This window comes from Haliotis rubra, unplaced genomic scaffold (assembly GCF_003918875.1).
Source record: "Haliotis rubra isolate DU_JTF1 unplaced genomic scaffold, ASM391887v1 Scf252, whole genome shotgun sequence".
NCBI lineage: Eukaryota > Metazoa > Mollusca > Gastropoda > Lepetellida > Haliotidae > Haliotis > Haliotis rubra.
This window is the reverse complement of record NW_025766581.1, coordinates 880,029-901,047: the sequence shown is the minus strand read 5'-3', so window position 1 is coordinate 901,047 and position 21,019 is coordinate 880,029. Positions and strand designations below refer to the sequence as shown.

The window sequence follows — 21,019 nt, the reverse complement described above, 5'->3', positions numbered from 1 at the left end:
CTTAAGGCTGTCTGTATTACAAACATCACAAACCCCTGATTATTTCATTCACTTGTCACAGCAAAGTCGTTTCTCAGTTGATATAGTTTTTGTGGAGTTACCTCTGTGACATCATGTAAGGTCGCCAACAAAAGATTTCACTATTACGCAGTTTCTGTTAGGTGCTTCTTAGAACTCGGTCAACCCTTGTCCATATGATAAATCAAAGTTTGTGACAAATATGTCTCTGAATATTTATGAAGGTTGTGTTTGTAGACACATTTTCTTCTGATTACCTGTGACTGTTCAGACTGCCTCCGTGGTGTAGTGGTTAGAGCGTCCTCCCGGAGAGTGGAAGGTCGCGGGTTCGATCCCCGACCGCGTCATACCAAAAGACGTTAAAATATGGTACTTGTTGGTCCCTGCCTGGCGCTCGGCATTAATGGGTACAACAAGGACTGGTCGGCTCGGAGTCAGTATAATGTGTCTGAGTGGGGTATTCATGCTTCACTGCGGCATGGTGTCTCAGTGGGCTAGCACTATAAAACCAGCTTCAGTCTGGGCTAGTACAAGCAGCCGCACATACACATACACATGCATGCACGTCGTCATATGAGCGAAATATTCTCAAGCACGACGTTAAACCCAATTTCACTTCACCGCACCTGTGACTGTTCAAGCTGTCCATTATAGATAAGAATCTATTCCCTTCTCTTTCCAGGACCGCCTGTATTTTGTGATGGAATATGTGAATGGTGGAGACTTAATGTATCGAATTCAACAGGAAGGAAAGTTTAAAGAACCTGTGGCTGCGTAAGTATGCACTGCATGATGGGACATCCGATCTGTCATGTGTCTGTTATTCCCTTCTTCATATTCCAGATTTGTCAAATGTATGTTAAGGACACCGTAGGGCTGTTTACCCAAGATAAGACACTTGTAAGTACAGGGTTGGGTTCCTTGGACATGCCAGGGATCTATGGGTTTGGTTGGAATCACGGTTCATGCCAATTATGTTTCTAGATTTGTCAGCATCCTACCATGCTCTCAGGTATCGCTGAAGGGATAAGTATCTGATACCTGCATTTCTATGTTTGCCTCAACTCACCTCCCACTTCAGTCTGACATTTAGTGATGTAACAGGAATACCGTTCAAAGAAGGGTTAAAACCCTATTATAGATCGATGCTCATGCTGTTGATCACTGGATTGTCTGGTCCAGACTCGATTATTTACATACCGCCACCATATACAGTAGAAATCTGATAAGTAAAATTCCAAGGGACTCGCCAAAATTGTTTACTTATCAGGTATTTTACTTATCCAACTCATCAAAACCTGCAGATGACAACCATATGCATGTATATGTATGCATATGTAACAATGAACAACTTATCAGGGCTGGCCTCCCGTTGTCAGTGTATTGTCAACTGCTTGACGCCAGCGAGCTGTAAGTAGGATGTTTGTTTAGCTGGAGACTGACATGTGCCCCTCATGTCGGATTACGTGGTGATCGCTAATTTAGTTATCTGGTCTCTTTTATTAAGTAATTTACTTCAAGGGACTGTGAAAAGACGTTTAGTTAAGCGGTATTGTTTACTTATCCGAGTTTAATTAACCGGACTTTGATAGTGATAATTAATGAAGAAATTTGCCGGGACCAAAGAATAGTGTTTATTTATCCCGTCTGTTTAGTTAAGCGGTCTTTACTTAGGCGGTTTCCACTGTAGCTGGAATATTGCTGAGTGCAGCGTAAAACTGAACTCCCTCACCATGAAGCTGGATACAACTGGATGCAACTGAACTAGTTTGGGATGTATATGGTTTAAACATTTTTATTTCCAAAAGAGGAACCGGATTGGTAAACAAGCAGTATGGTGCTTATCTGAATACCGCTCCGGAATACAGATAAATTATAGATATAATAATCGTACGGAGAAAAACATGATATTAACAAACGATAAACAATAGCTTTCTGAAAATGTAACAATCATAAACTGTAACATAGCCGCTTTTAACGTTAGAACCATTAGTGTACATCCAGTTGGGATGTATATGTAATCACATTTGTACCACAGTCAGACACAAACATTGAAAACTACTACAAACCATATCCTTTCTTTCAGGTTTTATGCAGCTGAAATTGCCATAGGTCTGTTCTATCTCCATTCCCAAGGAATCATCTATAGGTGAGAGCATGTACAGATGTATACTTTGTGATCAGGTTCTGCTTTATGATGGCAGTTTATTCTGTCTCGGTAAGATGTCGTACCAGTGTATCAACCATTGATTTAGAAAACAAACTGTTCAAAGATTTATGGATTTGTGTTCGCAGTACAAACAGCAGGGAAAGAAACCTTTCAAAATTTCCCACTAGACCACAGGACCAGTGAGGTGATAATGATTAGTGGTCCTGTCTGTACTTCACTGGTCCTTCACTGGTCTTCACTGACCTTAGGTGATTCAGGGTTTTACCTCGACTCACAAACATGGGGGTCCCGTTGACTCCCAATTATTAGTTTTAGGGTCCATTCAGGCTATTTGAAGGTCCTGTGAAGTAACATACAGAACTGTACATTTAACAACTCTGAAAGGAACAACCAAACACTTACCAAAGTCATAGATGTGTTTTGGGTACAAGGAATAATATTCCTACTGGACATAGAGAATTATTTTTGTGAGTCACATAAAACCCAGGTGATTCGTTCATATTGTTTTCTCCATTGGGCTGATGAAGACTAGTTAATCTCTGACATTAATGTTTGTAGTATATTTTACATCTTGATTGTCCCCAGCTGTAAGCATCATCTTCTCTGAATCGATAAGACATGATATTGATCTGTTTGCTAATAGTAACATTTGTTCGAGAAGTTCTAAAACTGCTGACTGACAATTTCTGACGGGAAACCTTTTGGAAACCTTGTCAGGCCAATAATGAACATGTAGGTCTTCTCTGAAGCATGATAGTTATGAAGACTGACGGCAATCTAGGTACTCCATCAACGTTATGGATAGGTATTACTTTGAATATTCCTTGTTGCATGTGTTGTTTCAAATTTATAATATTTTCCATATTTGTGCGTTTAGATGGAATACTAAAATACTTAAATATTAATTTTGACAGCAAGTTATATGATGTCTCTGTCATTTAAAAGCTACAGTGTGGTGGTACTACTTCCTTAACTCTAAGGTAACGACATCATTTTTATGAAGTTTTAGGACAGAACTTTGGAGTTAGTTGTAACCTGTTTTACACATCTGCTACAAAAGTGTCCTTTGTTTTCAGAGATCTTAAGCTTGATAATGTGATGTTGGATGCCGAAGGACACATCAAAATAGCTGACTTTGGCATGTGTAAAGAAGGTATCCTCAACAACAAAACAACACGGACATTCTGTGGAACACCGGATTACATTGCGCCCGAGGTACTATCTCAGCTTCCATTGTCCTTCAGCAGAGGCAAAAGCTCACCATTGCCATTGATTAAAACCCACTGAAAGGATCATGTCATTGGTTGGAGATATTGTTGATTATTAATCATCACTTCAGTAGGAAATGCTGTAAAGGAGAAAGATTTATTATTAATAGGCTGCTGTGATATGCTGTAATATTGGTGTTTGTGGCGGGAATCCCATTCATTCGCAAGATTCGTTTCTGTTCCGGGTTTAGCGTTGAGGATTTGGTTTTATGGCTGTGGAGCGGTGTTAATGATCAAAGAAGTTTGATATTAATATAATGTACAACAGAGAATGTATGCCATCAACAAGCTGTCCGCCATGTAATATTAATCAGTTGCCCTATCATTTGCTAAAGTTGTTTGGTAATATTACCAATAAATGGAATGTCAGTATTGGGTTATTTATCTACCTCATCAAATTGACTTACATTTACATGGATACGATTATAATAGGGTGTGAGTGAGTTAATATTTAACGTCACATCGGCAATATCACAGCCATATCGTGACGATCCGATTATAATAACTCCTTGGTTACAATTTGTTGAAGAGTTGTATATTTGTCTTTTCAAATATGGATTGTGATAAAACTATGATAGTCTTTTGTGGTAACAAGTCAATGTGTGACTGAACTTTGTATATCACTACTAGAGATAGACCAGCATCATCTTCCACAAATCAATGTTAGCACAATGATGACTGTACCTCCATTACTTTAACACAGACTTATGATTGTCTAAGCAATAAAGTTGTTTCGTGTTGTTTCAAGTGGCACTATTTTGTAGTGAGTTAATGTTGTTTCATGCCCTTGTTAGCCACATATATCGCGGGAGCTTGTAATTAATCAAGTCAGGCAACAATTCATGGTACAGGGGCAAGAGGTGTCACCCAAAATCTTCCTGGCCATAATTTGGTCCTGATCCAGATTTTTGTTACAACTTCGTCCACTCATCCATTGATCTTTCGAGCCCTGTGGAGTAGTTATGTCTTTGTTAACGTAATGTAGTCCTAAAGAACATGTGTTCCAGTTGTTGACATGTCTTGTTTTCCTTCCCAGATCGTGTTGTACCAGCCGTATGGCAAGTCGGTAGACTGGTGGGCATTTGGGGTGTTACTCTACGAGATGCTTGCTGGACAGGTGAGGCAAAGGCTCTTTCTTTCTCTAACACCATATACAGACAACTGGACACTTACAACCATTACAGGGGTGGTGGGTAGCCCAGCGGTTAAAGCATTGGCTCGTCATGCCGAAGACCTGGGTTTGATTCCACACATGGGTACAATGTGTGAAGCCCATTTCTGGTGTCCCCCGCCGTGATATTGCTGGAATATTGCTAAAAACGGCGTAAAAACTAAACTCACTCATTACAAGAACATTCTGATTCTAGCACTTTCCAGTTCGCCTCCAAAACTATTCATTGTCCAATTGGTTGAGAAGGAACATGAAAAGTGACCACAGACTTTGTGTTGAAACCCTATTATACCCTACAATAAAATACAGTTTTTTCACCAAGGTGCTACAAACTGTGACACATTGGCTTCCTCTCAAATTAACTGCATATGATTGTCACTATATTGTAGGCATGACTTTATGAATCACTTTCAAATAGTGATGATACATGATGTATCTTGCCACATTGATCTCATCCATCACAAACACATGCAAAGGCTTTCAATTGTTCACCTGAAGAACAACACCACAACATACACTACAAAATAGGGAATTGCATCGAGCATCATTTTTGTTACTGGGACATCAGTTTTGAAATATCTTCCACATATCTACTATCAAACTTTTTGAAAGTTTTGGAGGCTTAAATGTTGTAGATCGCACATGACTGATTTGTTCATTCATTTGAGAGTTATGTCCCCTTGTTTATCAGTTTGGTTGAATGTCTTGTCAGTCAGTCATGGTTTCCTTGTCCGTGAGTTGTAGTGTTTATGCAGAAGTACGACTGACATACAGCAGCTCATTTGATGGTAATCTCATTCTGATTCATGGATCTTTCTCATCTGTTTGATATCAAGGAAAACTGTGTTGTATCAATCACACATGAGAGAAATATATGCCTAGGTATTTGAATTGGATAGAGAAAACTGACAGACTGACAGACAGACAGACAGTTTATTTTGTAATGTCGGTCTAATGGCCCTTAATACAGTTACATAATATAAGGTACAGATGGACAGTGGTCATTCTCATTAACTACATTGTAGCTTTATATCTGCAAGAGAGTATTTGGTGTATAAATAAAGCAGTAATGAATATAATACGTGGATGTTTAGAGCTTAAAATATTATGGAGTGAGAGTGGGCCCTTGTATACATTTCTAAGTTGGATGAGATATTTTTCGCAGAAGTGTTGGTACTGTTTACAGGAAAAGAAAATTTGTTTTTCGTCTTCAATTTGTGGGGAATTGCAGAATGTACAATAGGTAGAGAAAACTGCCTTATCTTGAAGTAGCATTGACAATTGTGTCTCTTCATAAAAGGGTTATTGAAAATTTGCCTTATGATGAAGTTTGAATGAAACCTGTGTCTTATCATTAGTATCAGTGGAATAATGAACATTGCTGAAGCATTAGTATAAGCTGCGACATGGTCAGGTTTCAACAAACATTATGCCTTGTCATGAAGTTTACATTAAAACTGGAGAGTCATTCGACCACTAGCCCCATCAGAGAGCTGTAGAAAGAAGGTCCTGGATGACCTGTGTTTTGCTGGACACTACAGGAATAAAACAAAGGGTAGCCAGCTTGTAGTCAGTGTCATATGTAAGGGTATCCATGTCACTACAGCGTGATATATGTGTTGGCTAGTATAAGAACTGTCTGGACTAATACAAGCAATCACACATACACACGTGTGTCAGCATCCTTTAATATCTATAAACATATCTATAAACTTGTTCCTCTTAGAAATATCACTGACACTGCTGTATTGTACAGTACTGTTTTATTGGAGTAATACTGATGCTGTGTAATATTGTGTCATTGTCAAGATTTCAGTTATTTGTACTCCATGGCCAAAAAGAAATAAAAATTTGAGGAACATTTTCTGATACTTTTGCTCACAATTCTGCAAACATTTAAGTTAGATTTTTGTGAATATCCTAGTTTAGCTCCCGTTGAACTTAGAAGGCATATTTCTAATTAACTTAAAATGTTTAAAAGATTGTCTGCAAATTAATTTGCTTGTTTTTCTTTCTAAAACAAACTCCTTAAAGAATCATTTGGAATGAGTCAGTTAAAACAATATTCAGTTAAGATAATAGGCATTGTTTCAGTAAACCTAAGCAGCTTTCTTAGGTTATGACTCCATTGTTTAAATTCTACTGTGTATTTGACAAATTCTACAGCAGACAAATGGGGAAATTCTTAATGTGTTCTGCAATAAAGGGGATTTTCTGCAAATTTGGTACATTTCTGCACCAAGTGAGCATTTCTGCAGGGTTTTACACAGACTTTGGAAAAAGAGTCATGGTGACTCACATGGTGACTCACAGTATTTATTTTTGGAAGTCATTTTCAATATTTGGGAGTCATGAAAATTTCAGTGTGATATTTATGTGTGTATATGAAAATGTTATTGTTTTCTGTTGTATTGTCATTTATATGTTAATAAATAGTAGATGTTTCACTGTTCAATTCAGTCATATCAAACTCTAGTATACTGAACAAGTAGTCAGGCTTGTGATTTATTCACTGTAACATATAGTTATTAACATGAATTGAAAGAAATATCTAAATTAATGAAGATCTCACGAAAACTATCATTGTTTGCTTATCAAATCAATTTTTTTTTAACTGATCATGAATTCTGAGGGTCACTCATAAAACTTGTGCCTAGCTTGACTCGTATGATAATATTTGGAGAGTCTTTTACACAATTGTTGCGTCAAATACTCAGGAATCATGCGTCATGTAAAACCCTGTTTCTGCAAAATATTCCTCAGGCGCAGAATATAGCAGAGCCTAAGTCCTGGCCTTATGCAGTATTAATACAGACAATGAATCTGACAAAGGTGATCGTGAGTTGTGCAGGGAAAGCCTCCCTATACACATGTATCCTCTTACTCTCAACCCACGTATGATTGATGAGATGGGGTGGGTATAGACCTATAACCAACCACCATCAAGACGTCTAAGGAGCAATTATTATGTCAGAATTCCTCTCTCTCTGTCAAAGAAGGAAACGTTACACCTAAGAGCCATCTCCGTACCATCCATCAATACATATGGCAGATTTGTCACTAATTGCCACTTTCCTAGCGTCCCAAGTATGGCAGAACATGCTCTGTTTAAGACTGAGATACCTTTGTCCGAGCTGCTCATATGCTCTGTTTTCCCACATTGATTGAAGCAGAACATTGCATCGTCTTCGATGTTATTCTACAGGATTTGACAAGATGAGACAGAGTTGTAACAAATGAGAGAGGCACTCCTGGGAGGGTGCAGTCCCTACTGTCCGGGCTGCTACTTTGCTGAGTCAACATTATTTCACACTCCATCACACTCCCGGAGCACTTTTGTCCACTCCACACATTCATATTGATGGAAGCAAATGTGTTCCTGCGGTGTTTGATCTAACTGTTTTCTTTGCAAGTTTATTAAATTCGGATCAGTGCAATATGAGCTGCCAAGTTTGGATAATCCTGCTTTCTGTACACACCTCTGTTAGCACATCTCCGATAACATATAGATCACAAGTCTCGGTAATAGTGGTGCTTTGTTTGTAGAATATTACATAGTTGTGCTTTTCCCTTGGCGACAAAATGATCTGTTCATGTTTCAGTTGTCAAAGCGTCTTCCAGTTTCTTGTTTAAGTTTCATTTTGCTCTTAGCAATGTTGACATATTTCAACAATCTCGCATCATTCTTCAGAATTCAGTTTAGGAGCTGAATCTGTTGCCATTTTCTGTTATATGTTCAGGATAATGTGTTATTGAACATCACAACACATTGGGCACAGATCATTGCAATATTTCCAGAATTTTCATTATTACAGCTTCTCGTGCATTGATATTCATTTCCACATTGATGGGATATGTTAGTGAGTATCGTCTCTCATCACGATGGTTTCCAAATATCATCATTAATATAAAGAATATTTTGCTCAGTCAGTCAATATAATAAAATTGATTCAGAATTCATTTAAAGCAGCTTGTATCTTGACTCCAGCCACATTTCTAATAAATATTTGTCATTTTATACATTCAGAGTGTATGTTCACATGAAAAGGTAGAGCCAGTTTTTATTCAGATTTATATTTGAAGACTACATCCGAAGTTTTATGGCTGCTCTTATGTCAGTGAGGCTTAAAAGATTCTCTTGAGAAGCAATAGGATGCCTGATCATAAATTGCTATCGGTGCTTGATATGTTCGGTTGAGGTCGGAAGTTTTGCAGGTCACATCTGTAATTGTCAGGAAAGTGTTTAATGAAGATCAGTTCTATGCCCTATGTCATGAAAGGCGATTGCTTGTAGTTAGCTGCTGCCCAGTGGTTAAAGCGTTCGCTCGTCACGCTAAAGGCCCGGGTTCAATACCCAACGTTGGTACAATGTGAGAAGCCCATTTCTGGTGTCCCCCACTGTGATATTGCTGGAATACTGCTAAAAGCAGCGTAAAACTTAACTCACCCACTTGTGGTTAGTCTTGTATACAATGTCACAATGGTGGCTGTGGTTATCACTGAAGGCACTCAACTCCTTTGTTTGTTTAAGTGACTGAGTGAGTGAGTTTGGTTTTACGCCGCTTTTAGCAATATTCCAGCAACATCACGGCGGGGGACACCAGAAATGGGCTTCACACATTGTACCCATGTGGGATTCGAACCTGGGTCTCCGGCGTGACGAGCCAACGCTTTAACCATTAGGCTACCCCACCGCCCCTTGTTTGTTTAAAATGTCGGATTTCATAGATATGCATGAGGTCATTAGTGTCTTCAAGTTCACTTATTTGTCTTTGGTTGTTCTTGGGGTCTAAGATGACTTTGTGTGTTGTAATTGGCTGTAGCCTCTTCAATTATAAAGCATTCTGTTCTGAGGAAACATTTTATAATTCCATATGGCATCATGTTTAACGCAGACGAATTTTGATGATATTCTTTATGTGTGATGAATCAATTTCTGATCAAATGGCCCATCATTTATTTCAATGTTCAACAATATTCACTTTATTGGTGTAAGTAACATCGCTGATATTAACATTGTATCATTGTAGTCACATGTCAGTCAGTACAGCCCAGGCTTCTATCGGTCAATTGAAGCACCCTGGATCGATGAATGAAATGCCCATGTAATCTTATTGCCTTTTTTTGAACCCTTTTCAATCAGCTGAGACCACCTGGAATTATCATGTCTGAATTTGGCATCAGACGAGGCGGGCAGTTTCAGACAGCCTTGATCCTTAGCTGGTAATTCTTCAGTAAGTGACTTCAAAGCAAGAGTTACTATCCTTGTGTCAGGGGTCCAGACAATTGCAGCCATGTCACAGTCTGTTAGGCTGCGATCGATATGGCTAAGAGGGATGCTGCCCCCATTGAACTCTAGACCTAATTGTCTGAGGTGGCAGTGAAGAGCAGGCTTTGCTGTAACAATATGTGGGCATGATATGATGGTGTTGGTTGATGGTCAGGGGATGGGGATCTGGTGGAGGTGAACACAGGTGTGATAGGGAGGGGGTGCTGATGGCCAGAGGGTAGGGAATCTGGTGGAGGTGAACACAGGTGTGATAGTGAGGGGATGTTGATGGCTGGGTAGTAGAGGATCTGGTGGAGGTGAACACAGGTGTGATAGATAGGGGTGTTGATGGTCAGGGGGTAGGGTTTCTGGTGGAGGTGAACACAGGTGTGATAGGGAGGGGATGTTGATGGTCAAGTGGTAGGGTGAGTGAGTGAGTGAGTTTAGTTTTACGCCGCACTCAGCAATATTCCAGCTATATGGCGGCGGTCTGTAAATAATCGAGTCTGGACCAGACAATCCAGTGATCAACAGCATGATCATCGATCTGCGCAATTGGGAACCGATGACATGTGTCGACCAAGTCATCGAGCCTGACCACCGATCCGTCAGGGGTAGGGCCTCTTCACGACAAGATAGTAGGGAGCCTTTTATGGCAAGCACATGGGTTGCTGAAGACCTATTCTATCCCGGATCTTCACGGGTCCAAGTGGTAGGGGATCTCGTGGAGGTGAACACAGGTGTGATAGGGAAGGGGTGTTGATGGTCAGGGGGTAGGGGATCTGGTGGAGGTGAACACAGGTGTGATAGGGAGGGGATGTTGATGGTCAGGGGGTAGGGGTTCTGGTGGAGGTGAACACAGGTGTGGTAGTGAGGGGATGTTGATGGTCAGGGGGTAGGGGTTCTGGTGGAGGTGAACACAGGTGTGATAGGGAGGGGATGTTGATGGTCAGGTGGTAGGGGATCTGGTGGAGGTGAACACAGGTGTGATAGGGAGGGGTGTTGATGGTCAGGTGGTGGTAGGGGATCAGGTGGAGGTGAACACAGGTGTGATCAGGGAGGGAGGTGGTGTTGATGGTCAGGGGTAGGGATCTGGTGGAGGTGAACACAGGTGTGATAGGGAGGGGTGCTGATGGCCAGAGGGTAGGGGATCTGGTGGAGGTGAACACAGGTGTGATAGTGAGGGGATGTTGATGGTCAGGGGGTAGGGGATCTGGTGGAGGTGAACACAGGTGTGATAGATAGGGGATGCTGATGGTCAGGTGGTAGGGGATCTGGTTGATTTGAACACAGGTGTGATAGGGAGGTGATGTTGATGGCCAGGGGGTAGGGATCAGGTTGAGGTGAACACAGGTATGATAGGGAGGGGATGTTGAAGTTGATGGTTATTGGCTTGTAACTGGGGCAGGGTAAGTGAGGAAAGTTAAATTGAGAAGGTGTTTCTGATCCTATATTTGTATTTTGTCATTTAGATGTGCTTTCATTATGCAGTTGTTGAATTGGGTTTAAAGAAAAGGCTAAAACATGAACCAATGGATGTGTTAGTTTGGAATGATGTTCAAGATTTATGGCTGATTAAATGCTGTGAATCGACATACGCTATGGATTAAGATGACAAATTTGTGGATCTGCTGATGGTGGTTCATAAATAATAACAGTGGATTTAGAGACTTAGAACAACGCTACATGGAGTAGGGATGGAGTAGACAGATTTCATGTTTGTAGTACCTGTTGTTCTGAAGGGCATGAGATCAGCCGACAGGACAGCTGCTCCATTGACCGTTGTTTACTGCTGCACTCAGCACTGGTCCAGCTACATGAGTGTAGATAATCCAGTCTGGATCAGTCCTTCATCATGGGCGTCAGTCACCACAACAGGGATACAGCAGCACTTTATCAGGTCACCAGCTGACAACCTGATCCCATTAGTGGCTTCTTGAGACATGGGTTGCTGGAGACCAGGTCTAACACGGATATGACATGTAGGCCATTAAGATATTGATGAGCTCAAATATAAGGATACCCTACTGTCAAGCCAAGTGAGTGAGTGTAGTTTTACGCCGCTTTTAGCAATATTCCAGCAATATCACAGCGAGGGACACCAGTGCTTCACATTGTACGCATGTGGGTAATCGAACCCGGATCTTCGGCATGATGAGTGAACGCTTTAACCACTAGGCTACCCCACCGCCCCTTCAAGCCACGCCAGGTCACCTCTGTGGTGTAGTGGTTAGAGCGTCCGCCCGGAGAGACCGGAAGGTCGCGAGGTTCGATCCCCGACCGACGTTAAAATATGGTACTTGTTGGTCTCTGCCTGGCACTCGGCATTAATGGGTACAACAAGGACTGGTCGGCTCGGAGTCAGTATACTGTGTCTGAGTGGGGTATTCATGCTTCACTGCGGCATGGTATCTCAGTGAGCTAGCACTATAAAACCAGCTTCAGTCTGGGCTAGTACAAGCAGCCGCACATACACATACACACGCATGCACGTCGTCATATGAACGAAATATTCTCAAGCACGACGTTAAACCCAATTTCACCTCACCTCAAGCCAAGCCAACAACATTGTGTTAATCTGAAGTTTCAATTCATGATGATTGCACATTAACAGGTTTATGTTGGTTTTTTTGCTGAAGCTGCTGAAGTAGCCATGTGGTGATGGTCTGTAAATGATCGATTCTAGACCAGACAATACAGTGATCGACATCATGAGCATCGATCTATTGGGATATGATGACATGTGTCAACCATGTCAGTGAGCCTGACCACCAATCCCCTTTGTCACTTTTACAATAAGAATGGGTTGCTGAAGATCAATTCTAACCCGGATCTTCACAGATTATAAGATATTTATGGAAACTTAATGTCTTTGGTGAAAGTTTTATACCCAGATAGTTTTGATCATAAAATAGGACATTGTCTACAATTCTTTAAAGATATTCCTGTTAAGTGTTCCCAGTGACGCTTGATCATGGTGTTGTTACTGAACTGTGTCATAATGAAGCCCATGTAATCTAAAGCACCATGTGTGTTTATTAGATGTGAGTGCCCTACCTGAACTCCAAATTGTTGGGTTTAGTCTCATGTACATTAAATATGAAGGAAAACGAGATAATATCTACCGCTGTTTTGTTGTACTGACACGTAGGCGTACGCCATGCTGTTTTGTTGTACTGACACGTAGGCGTACGTCATGCTGTTTTGTTGTTGTACTGAGCGTGTATGCGCCATGTACTGCGTCATGCGTCATGCTTTTGTTGTACTGACCGCGACAGACGATATCGTCATGCTGTTTTGTTGTACTGACACGTAGGCGTACGTCATGCTGTTTTGTTGTACTGACACGTAGGCGTACGTCATGCTGTTTTGTTGTACTGACACGTAGGCATACGTCATGCTGTTTTGTTGTACTGACACGTAGGCATACGTCATGCTGTTTTGTTGTACCTGACACGTAGAAGCGTCATCGTCATGCTGTTTTGTTGTACTGACACGTAGGCATATCGTCATGCTGTTTTGTTGTACTGCCGTGAGTGGGCTTACGTCATGCTGTTTTGTTGTACTGACACGTAGGCTTACGTCATGCTGTTTTGTTGTACTGACACGTAGGCAAACGTCATGCTGTTTTGTTGTACTGACACGTAGGCATACGTCATGCTGTTTTGTTGTACTGACACGTAGGCGTACGTCATGCTGTTTTGTTGCACTGACACGTAGGCGTACGTCATGCTGTGTTGTTGCACTGACACGTAGGAGTACGTCATGCTGTGTTGTTGCACTGACACGTAGGCGTACGTCATGCTGTTTTGTTGCACTGACACGAAGGCGTATGCGTCATGCTGTGTTGTTGCACTGACACGCAGGGCGCATCGCGTCATGCTGTGTTGTTGCACTGACGCGTAGGCATCGTCATGCTGTTTTGTTGTACTGACGTGAGGCGCACGTCATGCTGTTTTGTTGTACTGACATCGCGTAGGGCATCACGTCATGCTGTTTTGTTGTACTGACACGCAGGGCGTCGTCATGCTGTTTTGTTGTACTGACACGTAGGCGTACGTCATGCTGTTTTGTTGTACTGACACGTAGGCATACGTCATGCTGTTTTGTTGTACTGACACGTAGGCTTACGTCATGCTGTTTTGTTGTACTGACACGTAGGCGTACGTCATGCTGTTTTGTTGTACTGACACGTAGGCATACGTCATGCTGTTTTGTTGTACTGACACGTGAGGTGCGTCGCCAGCTGCTGTTTTGTTGTACTGCGTAGGAAATGCGTCATGCTGTTTTGTTGTACTGACCGTGCGTGATGCGTCATGCTGTTTTGTTGTACTGACACGTAGGCATCACCGGCCATGCTGTTTTGTTGTACTGACACGTAGGGCATGCGTCATGCTGTTTCGTTGTACTGACACGTAGGCATACGTCATGCTGTTTTGTTGTACTGACAATCGTCAGCGGCTGCACGCGTCATGCTGTTTTGTTGTACTGACACGCGAGGCATACGTCATGCTGTTTTGTTGTACTGACACGCGGGCGTGCGTCATGCTGTTTTGTTGTACTGACACGTAGGGCATACGTCATGCTGTTTTGTTGTACTGACGCGAGGCATCGTCATGCTGTTTTGTTGTACTGTCTGCGTGGAGGCTTACGTCATGCTGTTTTGTTGTACTGACACTGACGCGAGGCGCATCGTCATGCTGTTTTGTTGTACTGACACGTGGGCAAACGTCATGCTGTTTTGTTGTACTGACACGTAGGCGTACGTCATGCTGTTTTGTTGTACTGACACGTAGGCGTACGTCATGCTGTTTTGTTGCACTGACACGTAGGCGTACGTCATGCTGTGTTGTTGTTGCACTGACACGCAGGGAGTCACGTCATGCTGTGTTGTTGCACTGACACGTAGGCATGCGTCATGCTGTGTTGTTGCACTGACACGCGAGGGCGCATCGTCATGCTGTTTTGTTGCACTGACACGCGGCACGCCATGCTGTGTTGTTGCACCGACGATGCAGGGCATCGCCATGCTGTTTTGTTGCACTGACACGTGACGCGATCGTCATGCTGTTTTGTTGCACTGACACGTAGGCGTACGTCATGCTGTTTTGTTGTACTGACACGTAGGCGTACGTCATGCTGTTTTGTTGTACTGACACGTAGGCATACGTCATGCTGTTTTGTTGTACTGACACGTAGGCATACGTCATGCTGTTTTGTTGTACTGACACGTAGGGCGTCATACGTCATGCTGTTTTGTTGTACTGACACGTAGGCGTACGTCATGCTGTTTTGTTGTACTGACACGTAGGCGTACGTCATGCTGTTTTGTTGTACTGACACGTAGGCGTACGTCATGCTGTTTTGTTGTACTGACACGTAGGCATACGTCATGCTGTTTTGTTGTACTGACACGTAGGCTTACGTCATGCTGTTTTGTTGTACTGACACGTAGGCGTACGTCATGCTGTTTTGTTGTACTACTGACGTAGGCAAAGCGTCATGCTGTTTGTTGTACTGACCGTGGGCATACGTCATGCTGTTTTGTTGTACTGACGCGTGAAAATGCGTCATGCTGTTTTGTTGCACTGACACGCGTGGCGCATGCGTCATGCTGTGTTGTTGCACTGACACGCAGGAGTCACGTCATGCTGTGTTGTTGCACTGACACGTAGGGCGATGCGTCATGCTGTTTTGTTGCACTGACACGCGGCGATGCGCCATGCTGTGTTGTTGTACCTGACACGTGGCGCACGTCATGCTGTTTTGTTGCACTGACACGCAGGCGCATCGTCATGCTGTTTTGTTGCACTGACACGAGGGCGTAGGCCATGCGTCATGCTGTTTTGTTGTACTGACACGTAGGCGTACGTCATGCTGTTTTGTTGTACTGACACGTAGGCGTACGTCATGCTGTTTTGTTGTACTGACACGTAGGCATACGTCATGCTGTTTTGTTGTACTGACACGTAGGCATACGTCATGCTGTTTTGTTGTACTGACACGTAGGCATACGTCATGCTGTTTTGTTGTACTGACACGTAGGCGTACGTCATGCTGTTTTGTTGTACTGACACGTAGGCATACGTCATGCTGTTTTGTTGTACTGACACGTAGGCGTACGTCATGCTGTTTTAATATGATGGTTTGAATCCCAGATCTTGGCAATGTATTTTATTCTGGTCCATTCGCTACATACCTGAAGATGTTTGAAAGGTGCTTGTTGTTGATGGGGCCTGCTGGCTCAGAGTTAGTGTAGTCTGTCTCAGTGGGGTATCAGTGTCAATCTATTGCAGAAGTGTCTCCTAGCTGTCACTATGTAACTAGTATTAATGTGGACTAGTACAGACAGCCACATGCAAGAAAGTGCGCACGCGTACTCTCACACACACACACACACACACACACACACATATTCATCACGTATGAATAATCTGTTATGATCTCCACTACAAGAGCAAATTAATGTAATCATGGACATTAAGTAGAAGTATTACTGAAAAAAAAAGAAATCGCCCTTTATAATTTCCCAAAAGCTTTATCCAATGATATAACCTTAAGAATAATATTTGATTGGCAATGAATTATATTTGTATCTGTGTATTCCATGACCTTGACCTGTACTTGTAGCCTCCATTTGACGGTGAGGACGAGGAGGAGCTGTTCACGTCGATCACTGACCACAACGTGTCTTACCCCAAGTCCATGTCCCGAGAGGCCGTATCCATCTGCAAGGGGGTGAGGAGAGGCCCATATTGTAGTGTGGCAGTAGTTAGATAACAGTAATAGGGAAATTATTGATGTCAACTTTGATAACATGAGGAACACGATGTCACCAAGTATAAGGAAGGGAGTTTTATGGATGTCAACTTCTTTATTATGAGGAACACAACGTTATATACTCCGAAACATTGTGTTCCTCATAATAAATAAGTTGACATCCATAAAACTCTCTTCCTTACGTGTACCACTTGTAAATGCCATTCAAAGACCTGTTACAAGTATATTCCTGCTTCCTGATCAAGTGATAGATATACTTCAAAATGCTGTGTTCCTCATGTTACAGAAGTTGATATCCTACGGAAAGTTATTGTCACTTTTTTGCATTTTGTCTTATTGGTTGCAGATTCAAAGAAACATTTGTGTACATCATTGGTTGCAGATTTAAAAGAAAAATTTCTCTGCATGAAAACCATGATTCTCATTAAAAAAAATATTATGGATAAATGACAAATGTTGGTGCTAGTGTTTGAAAAACATGTACGTGCATGCATATATTTGTAAAATAATTCTACAAAATATGTATGTAGTTCATGTGGGTTTCACCAATGTATAATTTCTGGTACATATAGCAGTAGATTTTCTAGCTTGTGGGGTAAAGAATTTGCACAATCACATTTCTGCCTTCCCTCAGCTGTTGACAAAGAACCCCCAGAAGCGACTTGGGTGTGGCCCGACTGGCGAGAGAGACATCAAGGATCATGCTTTCTTCAGAAGAATAAACTGGGAGAAGATAGAAGGCATGGAGATCCAGCCTCCCTATAAACCCAAGATTGTAAGTATCTTCAGGTGACTGGCCGCCTCAGCATCATGGTAACTACAAGTTGAGATTAGATGCTCGCTGCAATATCATGAATGTACAAGCTGAAAATCTAGACAGTAACTAGAAATTCAGACTAGACCATTTCTGCAAGATCACAAACACACATGCAGAAAATCAACTGTCGAAATATTTTTATGATAGTGACAAGTTGCTTCATAATGTGTATGCAGAGATATGACCGAACTTGTTTTTCTGGTGAAGGTTGCCTATAGGTTTTGGCTTGAGAGATGCTTCTGATCGTCTGATGGACATAGTAGAATAGTCCTTAACAACATGCATCATTAGTTTGATTATTCCATACTGATCAATAATATGCTGTTACTTTCAATACTTTGATTTTATTGGCTGAGGGATCATGTATTTCACAAACCACAGAACCATTGTTGCCATTTCTTCAAGAAAATCTCTGTAGGATGAGCCAAGCCCATTCATACACATTACAGGACCCTAACTTTAGAGTTAATGAAAGAACTACTCTCACGTGACAGTGTTTTAAGTCTGTTTTCATCTTTTAATCACATAGCTCAGGGTTTTTAGCACCAGCGAACATGTCACCAGATTTAAAAATTGTTACCTGAAAACAATTTTTATTTTATTTCGAAACATATGGTTGCTAGTCTGACTTTAACACTGACCACAACAGTACATCTGTTAGTTTTGTTGCTTAAGATCCTATGAGCTATCGATTGTGCGAGCTGTTAAAGTCCCTGTTTCAAGAGTATGATCCTGTGCTTGTAGGGATGGGATAGGCTCCTTGTCAGTACTGATTCCCGCAGGAAAGGGTTAAGTCTGAATGCTAATGACGCTTGTGCTGGCTTAGGCTGGTAAAACATTATTGGAATCTGTGTTATGTTCAACATCATATGCTAGTGGTAGTTTTATCGGTGTACAGATTATATTAAATAGAACTGACTTTATTCTTTTGAATGAAGCTATCTGTATTTAGCTTTCAAGATTTAATCCCAGGTTTCCGTTTTCCAGTTTCCATGACGATTCTAGTTTTGTCCATATAGGTTTCTTCAGCTGAGTTGATGCAGTGGGAGATTATGGAAGTCTGCTGTATAAATATATGTTATTACATGTAACTGTGGTGGTGGTGGTTTGTCAGATGAAATGTTTGACAATTGCTTTTCTTTCAATCAAAACTGATGAGTCTGACAGGATTTTAAATTATGACCATCCGAAAAGTCATAAAATACGTCTGGGTCTCGGTAAGGTATTTACTATGCTACATCAAGCTGAAAATAAAACCAGTTCAATATTTAATAACATTAAATAAATTGTGTATATCTGGTCATTTATCACAGTTGGTGTGGGGCGGTGGAGTAACTTGATGGTTAAAGCGTTGCCTCGTCAACTTGGCACCCTTTACTTGGATCATCATTGTGGTGCTATAAAATTGTTACTATGAAATTTTCAAAGACTAATTTAATAAATAATTACCGACAAAAACGTACCATAAGTTTTCCCATGAAAAGCTTTTTCAAATATTTTCAAATACACTTGGATAAATTACCTGAATTAATCCCAATATGTTTAGAATGATGTTTTTGGTTACCAAATATTGCTATGACAAACATGTGGCCTATGATGAGGACGATTCAGGTTTAGAGCGTAGAGAAACATCACGTGTCAGATATCTGGTAGTGTTCTGTTAGTATCCTAAGATGTTCTGCAGTTCAGACAAATATTTTGTTCCAAAGAAAACTGCCTTATTCACCTTGCACATCATTCATGCCATGAGTTAATCTTCTGAGATATCAGGAATTCCTGTTTTGGAAAGGAAGTACAGAAACTCCAAATTTGATAAAATTCAAAAATTCTAATCTGTGTACATGCCACATATCAATTTAGGGATTGTAAGGTTTCTTTATTTCTCTTGTGTCAAATATTGTAGAGAATAATAGTTTTATCTTACCTGATGGTATCTTTAGCACTGTGTAGCATCAGGTAAGAATAGAGATATTGCATTTACGCAGAAAGGCTCAGTTTTGAAAATGAAATATTCGAACACTTTCATCATGTGATGTCAACACAAATGACAGGTCTGACAGCAGAACATCTCAGAATTATTGTCTCTCTGTACTCTATGTTATTTCTCTTAGTGCTTTTGATGTTGTGGCGTTTACCTGTGTGTGTTCGTAGCACATCTTTCCCAGGTAGCTTGAGGACCAGGTAGTCGTGTTGTTTCCCTGTAACACAACAAGGTTCACTGCTGGCTGAATAATACAAATTACAAGTCATTTGTTTTCAAAATGTTTTGGAAATTTTATGTTGAATTTGAAATATTTTATGGGTGGGTAACTTGAAAATTTAATTTGTTATATGGATGCTGTTATGTAGTTTGTTTCTCAGATTTTTATGTAATTTTATTTCAGTTATTAATTTAATATAAGTGTTTCAGATGATGATATGGAGGATAATTCATTGACGTGATGACTTACACAAATCACTTAATATTGCACATACCACTATAATTTAGGGTAGATTTCAGCTTTGTGGACATATATGTCGTGGATTTTGCTTTGTTTATAGATATTTTATGTTTTTCTTTCACTTCCCACTTCCAGAATGATCCAAAGAAGGCTGAGAACTTTGACAAGTTATTCACGCGAATCCCTGTGAAACTGACGCCAATCGACAGTCTGATCATCATGAATATAGACGATGATGCATTCAGAAATTTCTCCTACGTCAATCCTTACTTTAATCTGCAGACATGAGCTGTTGTATGTACGGTGTGGTCAATTGTGTGCAAAACTCATCCATAACTGACTCAACTGTGATCTGAAGCCTTTAACATTTCATTGCGAAATCTACATCAATTCATTTCAACGTGATCAATTTCATTTCTGACATGGGATTGATTGGAAAATTGTGCATACGTTCACAGTTTCTTTTTTGTCTTTGGGGTGGAAGAAGAAACCTTTTGTATTGTATGTTTTTTTAAAATAATTGTGACTTTTACAAAGTAATGAACTTTTTCTGATCTTCCAAACATGTCCATCACTTGCAGAGTGAGCCTTGCTGGTTAAGGCTCCACTTGTTGAGAAAATGTGGCAGCCATATTTTTATACCCTTTTTTACCCGTCAAGTGTTTAATGTACAAGATGCTTGTTTAGCTTAGGTATGTTCTGAAAATTGTTCCCATCAGTTCTAACAGTTTTGCACTCAAATGAATGTTTTAGTTAATTCTATATTTCTTTGACCTCAGTGATTCAGTTTGGTGTTGAACATAACATTACACAGCTCCGCAGTTTACAAAGTTTGTCACATTCTTGTCAATCCCGAGACATGAATTTAAACATACTAGTCAGCATTTGCTAAGGATTATGCCTTTGACTGAAGATGACTGGTTTGGCCCTTAGCACATACTGAACAGTATATATACAAAGGGGATTTTTTGGTAAAAAAACCCATACCCTTATAAAATATTTTTTTGAAAAATATGTTTTTCGAAATGGATAGCAATAATGCTAAAACACTGTTAATAAATAAAACACAATGCCATGAAAAGTTA

The 21,019-nt window shown here is 40.8% G+C and overlaps 1 protein-coding gene across 1 annotated transcript in view; it reads left to right on the top strand.

Annotated features, from left to right (window-relative positions):
• LOC124279576 (calcium-dependent protein kinase C-like) overlaps positions 1–21,019 on the top strand; it is a 154,642-nt gene that overhangs the window by 122,580 nt on the left and 11,043 nt on the right. Inside the window, 6 exon segments of the mRNA XM_046715415.1 lie at positions 701–792; positions 2,105–2,167; positions 3,265–3,403; positions 4,493–4,573; positions 16,527–16,634; positions 17,311–17,451. Coding sequence (XP_046571371.1) covers positions 701–792; positions 2,105–2,167; positions 3,265–3,403; positions 4,493–4,573; positions 16,527–16,634; positions 17,311–17,451 — 624 coding nt within the window.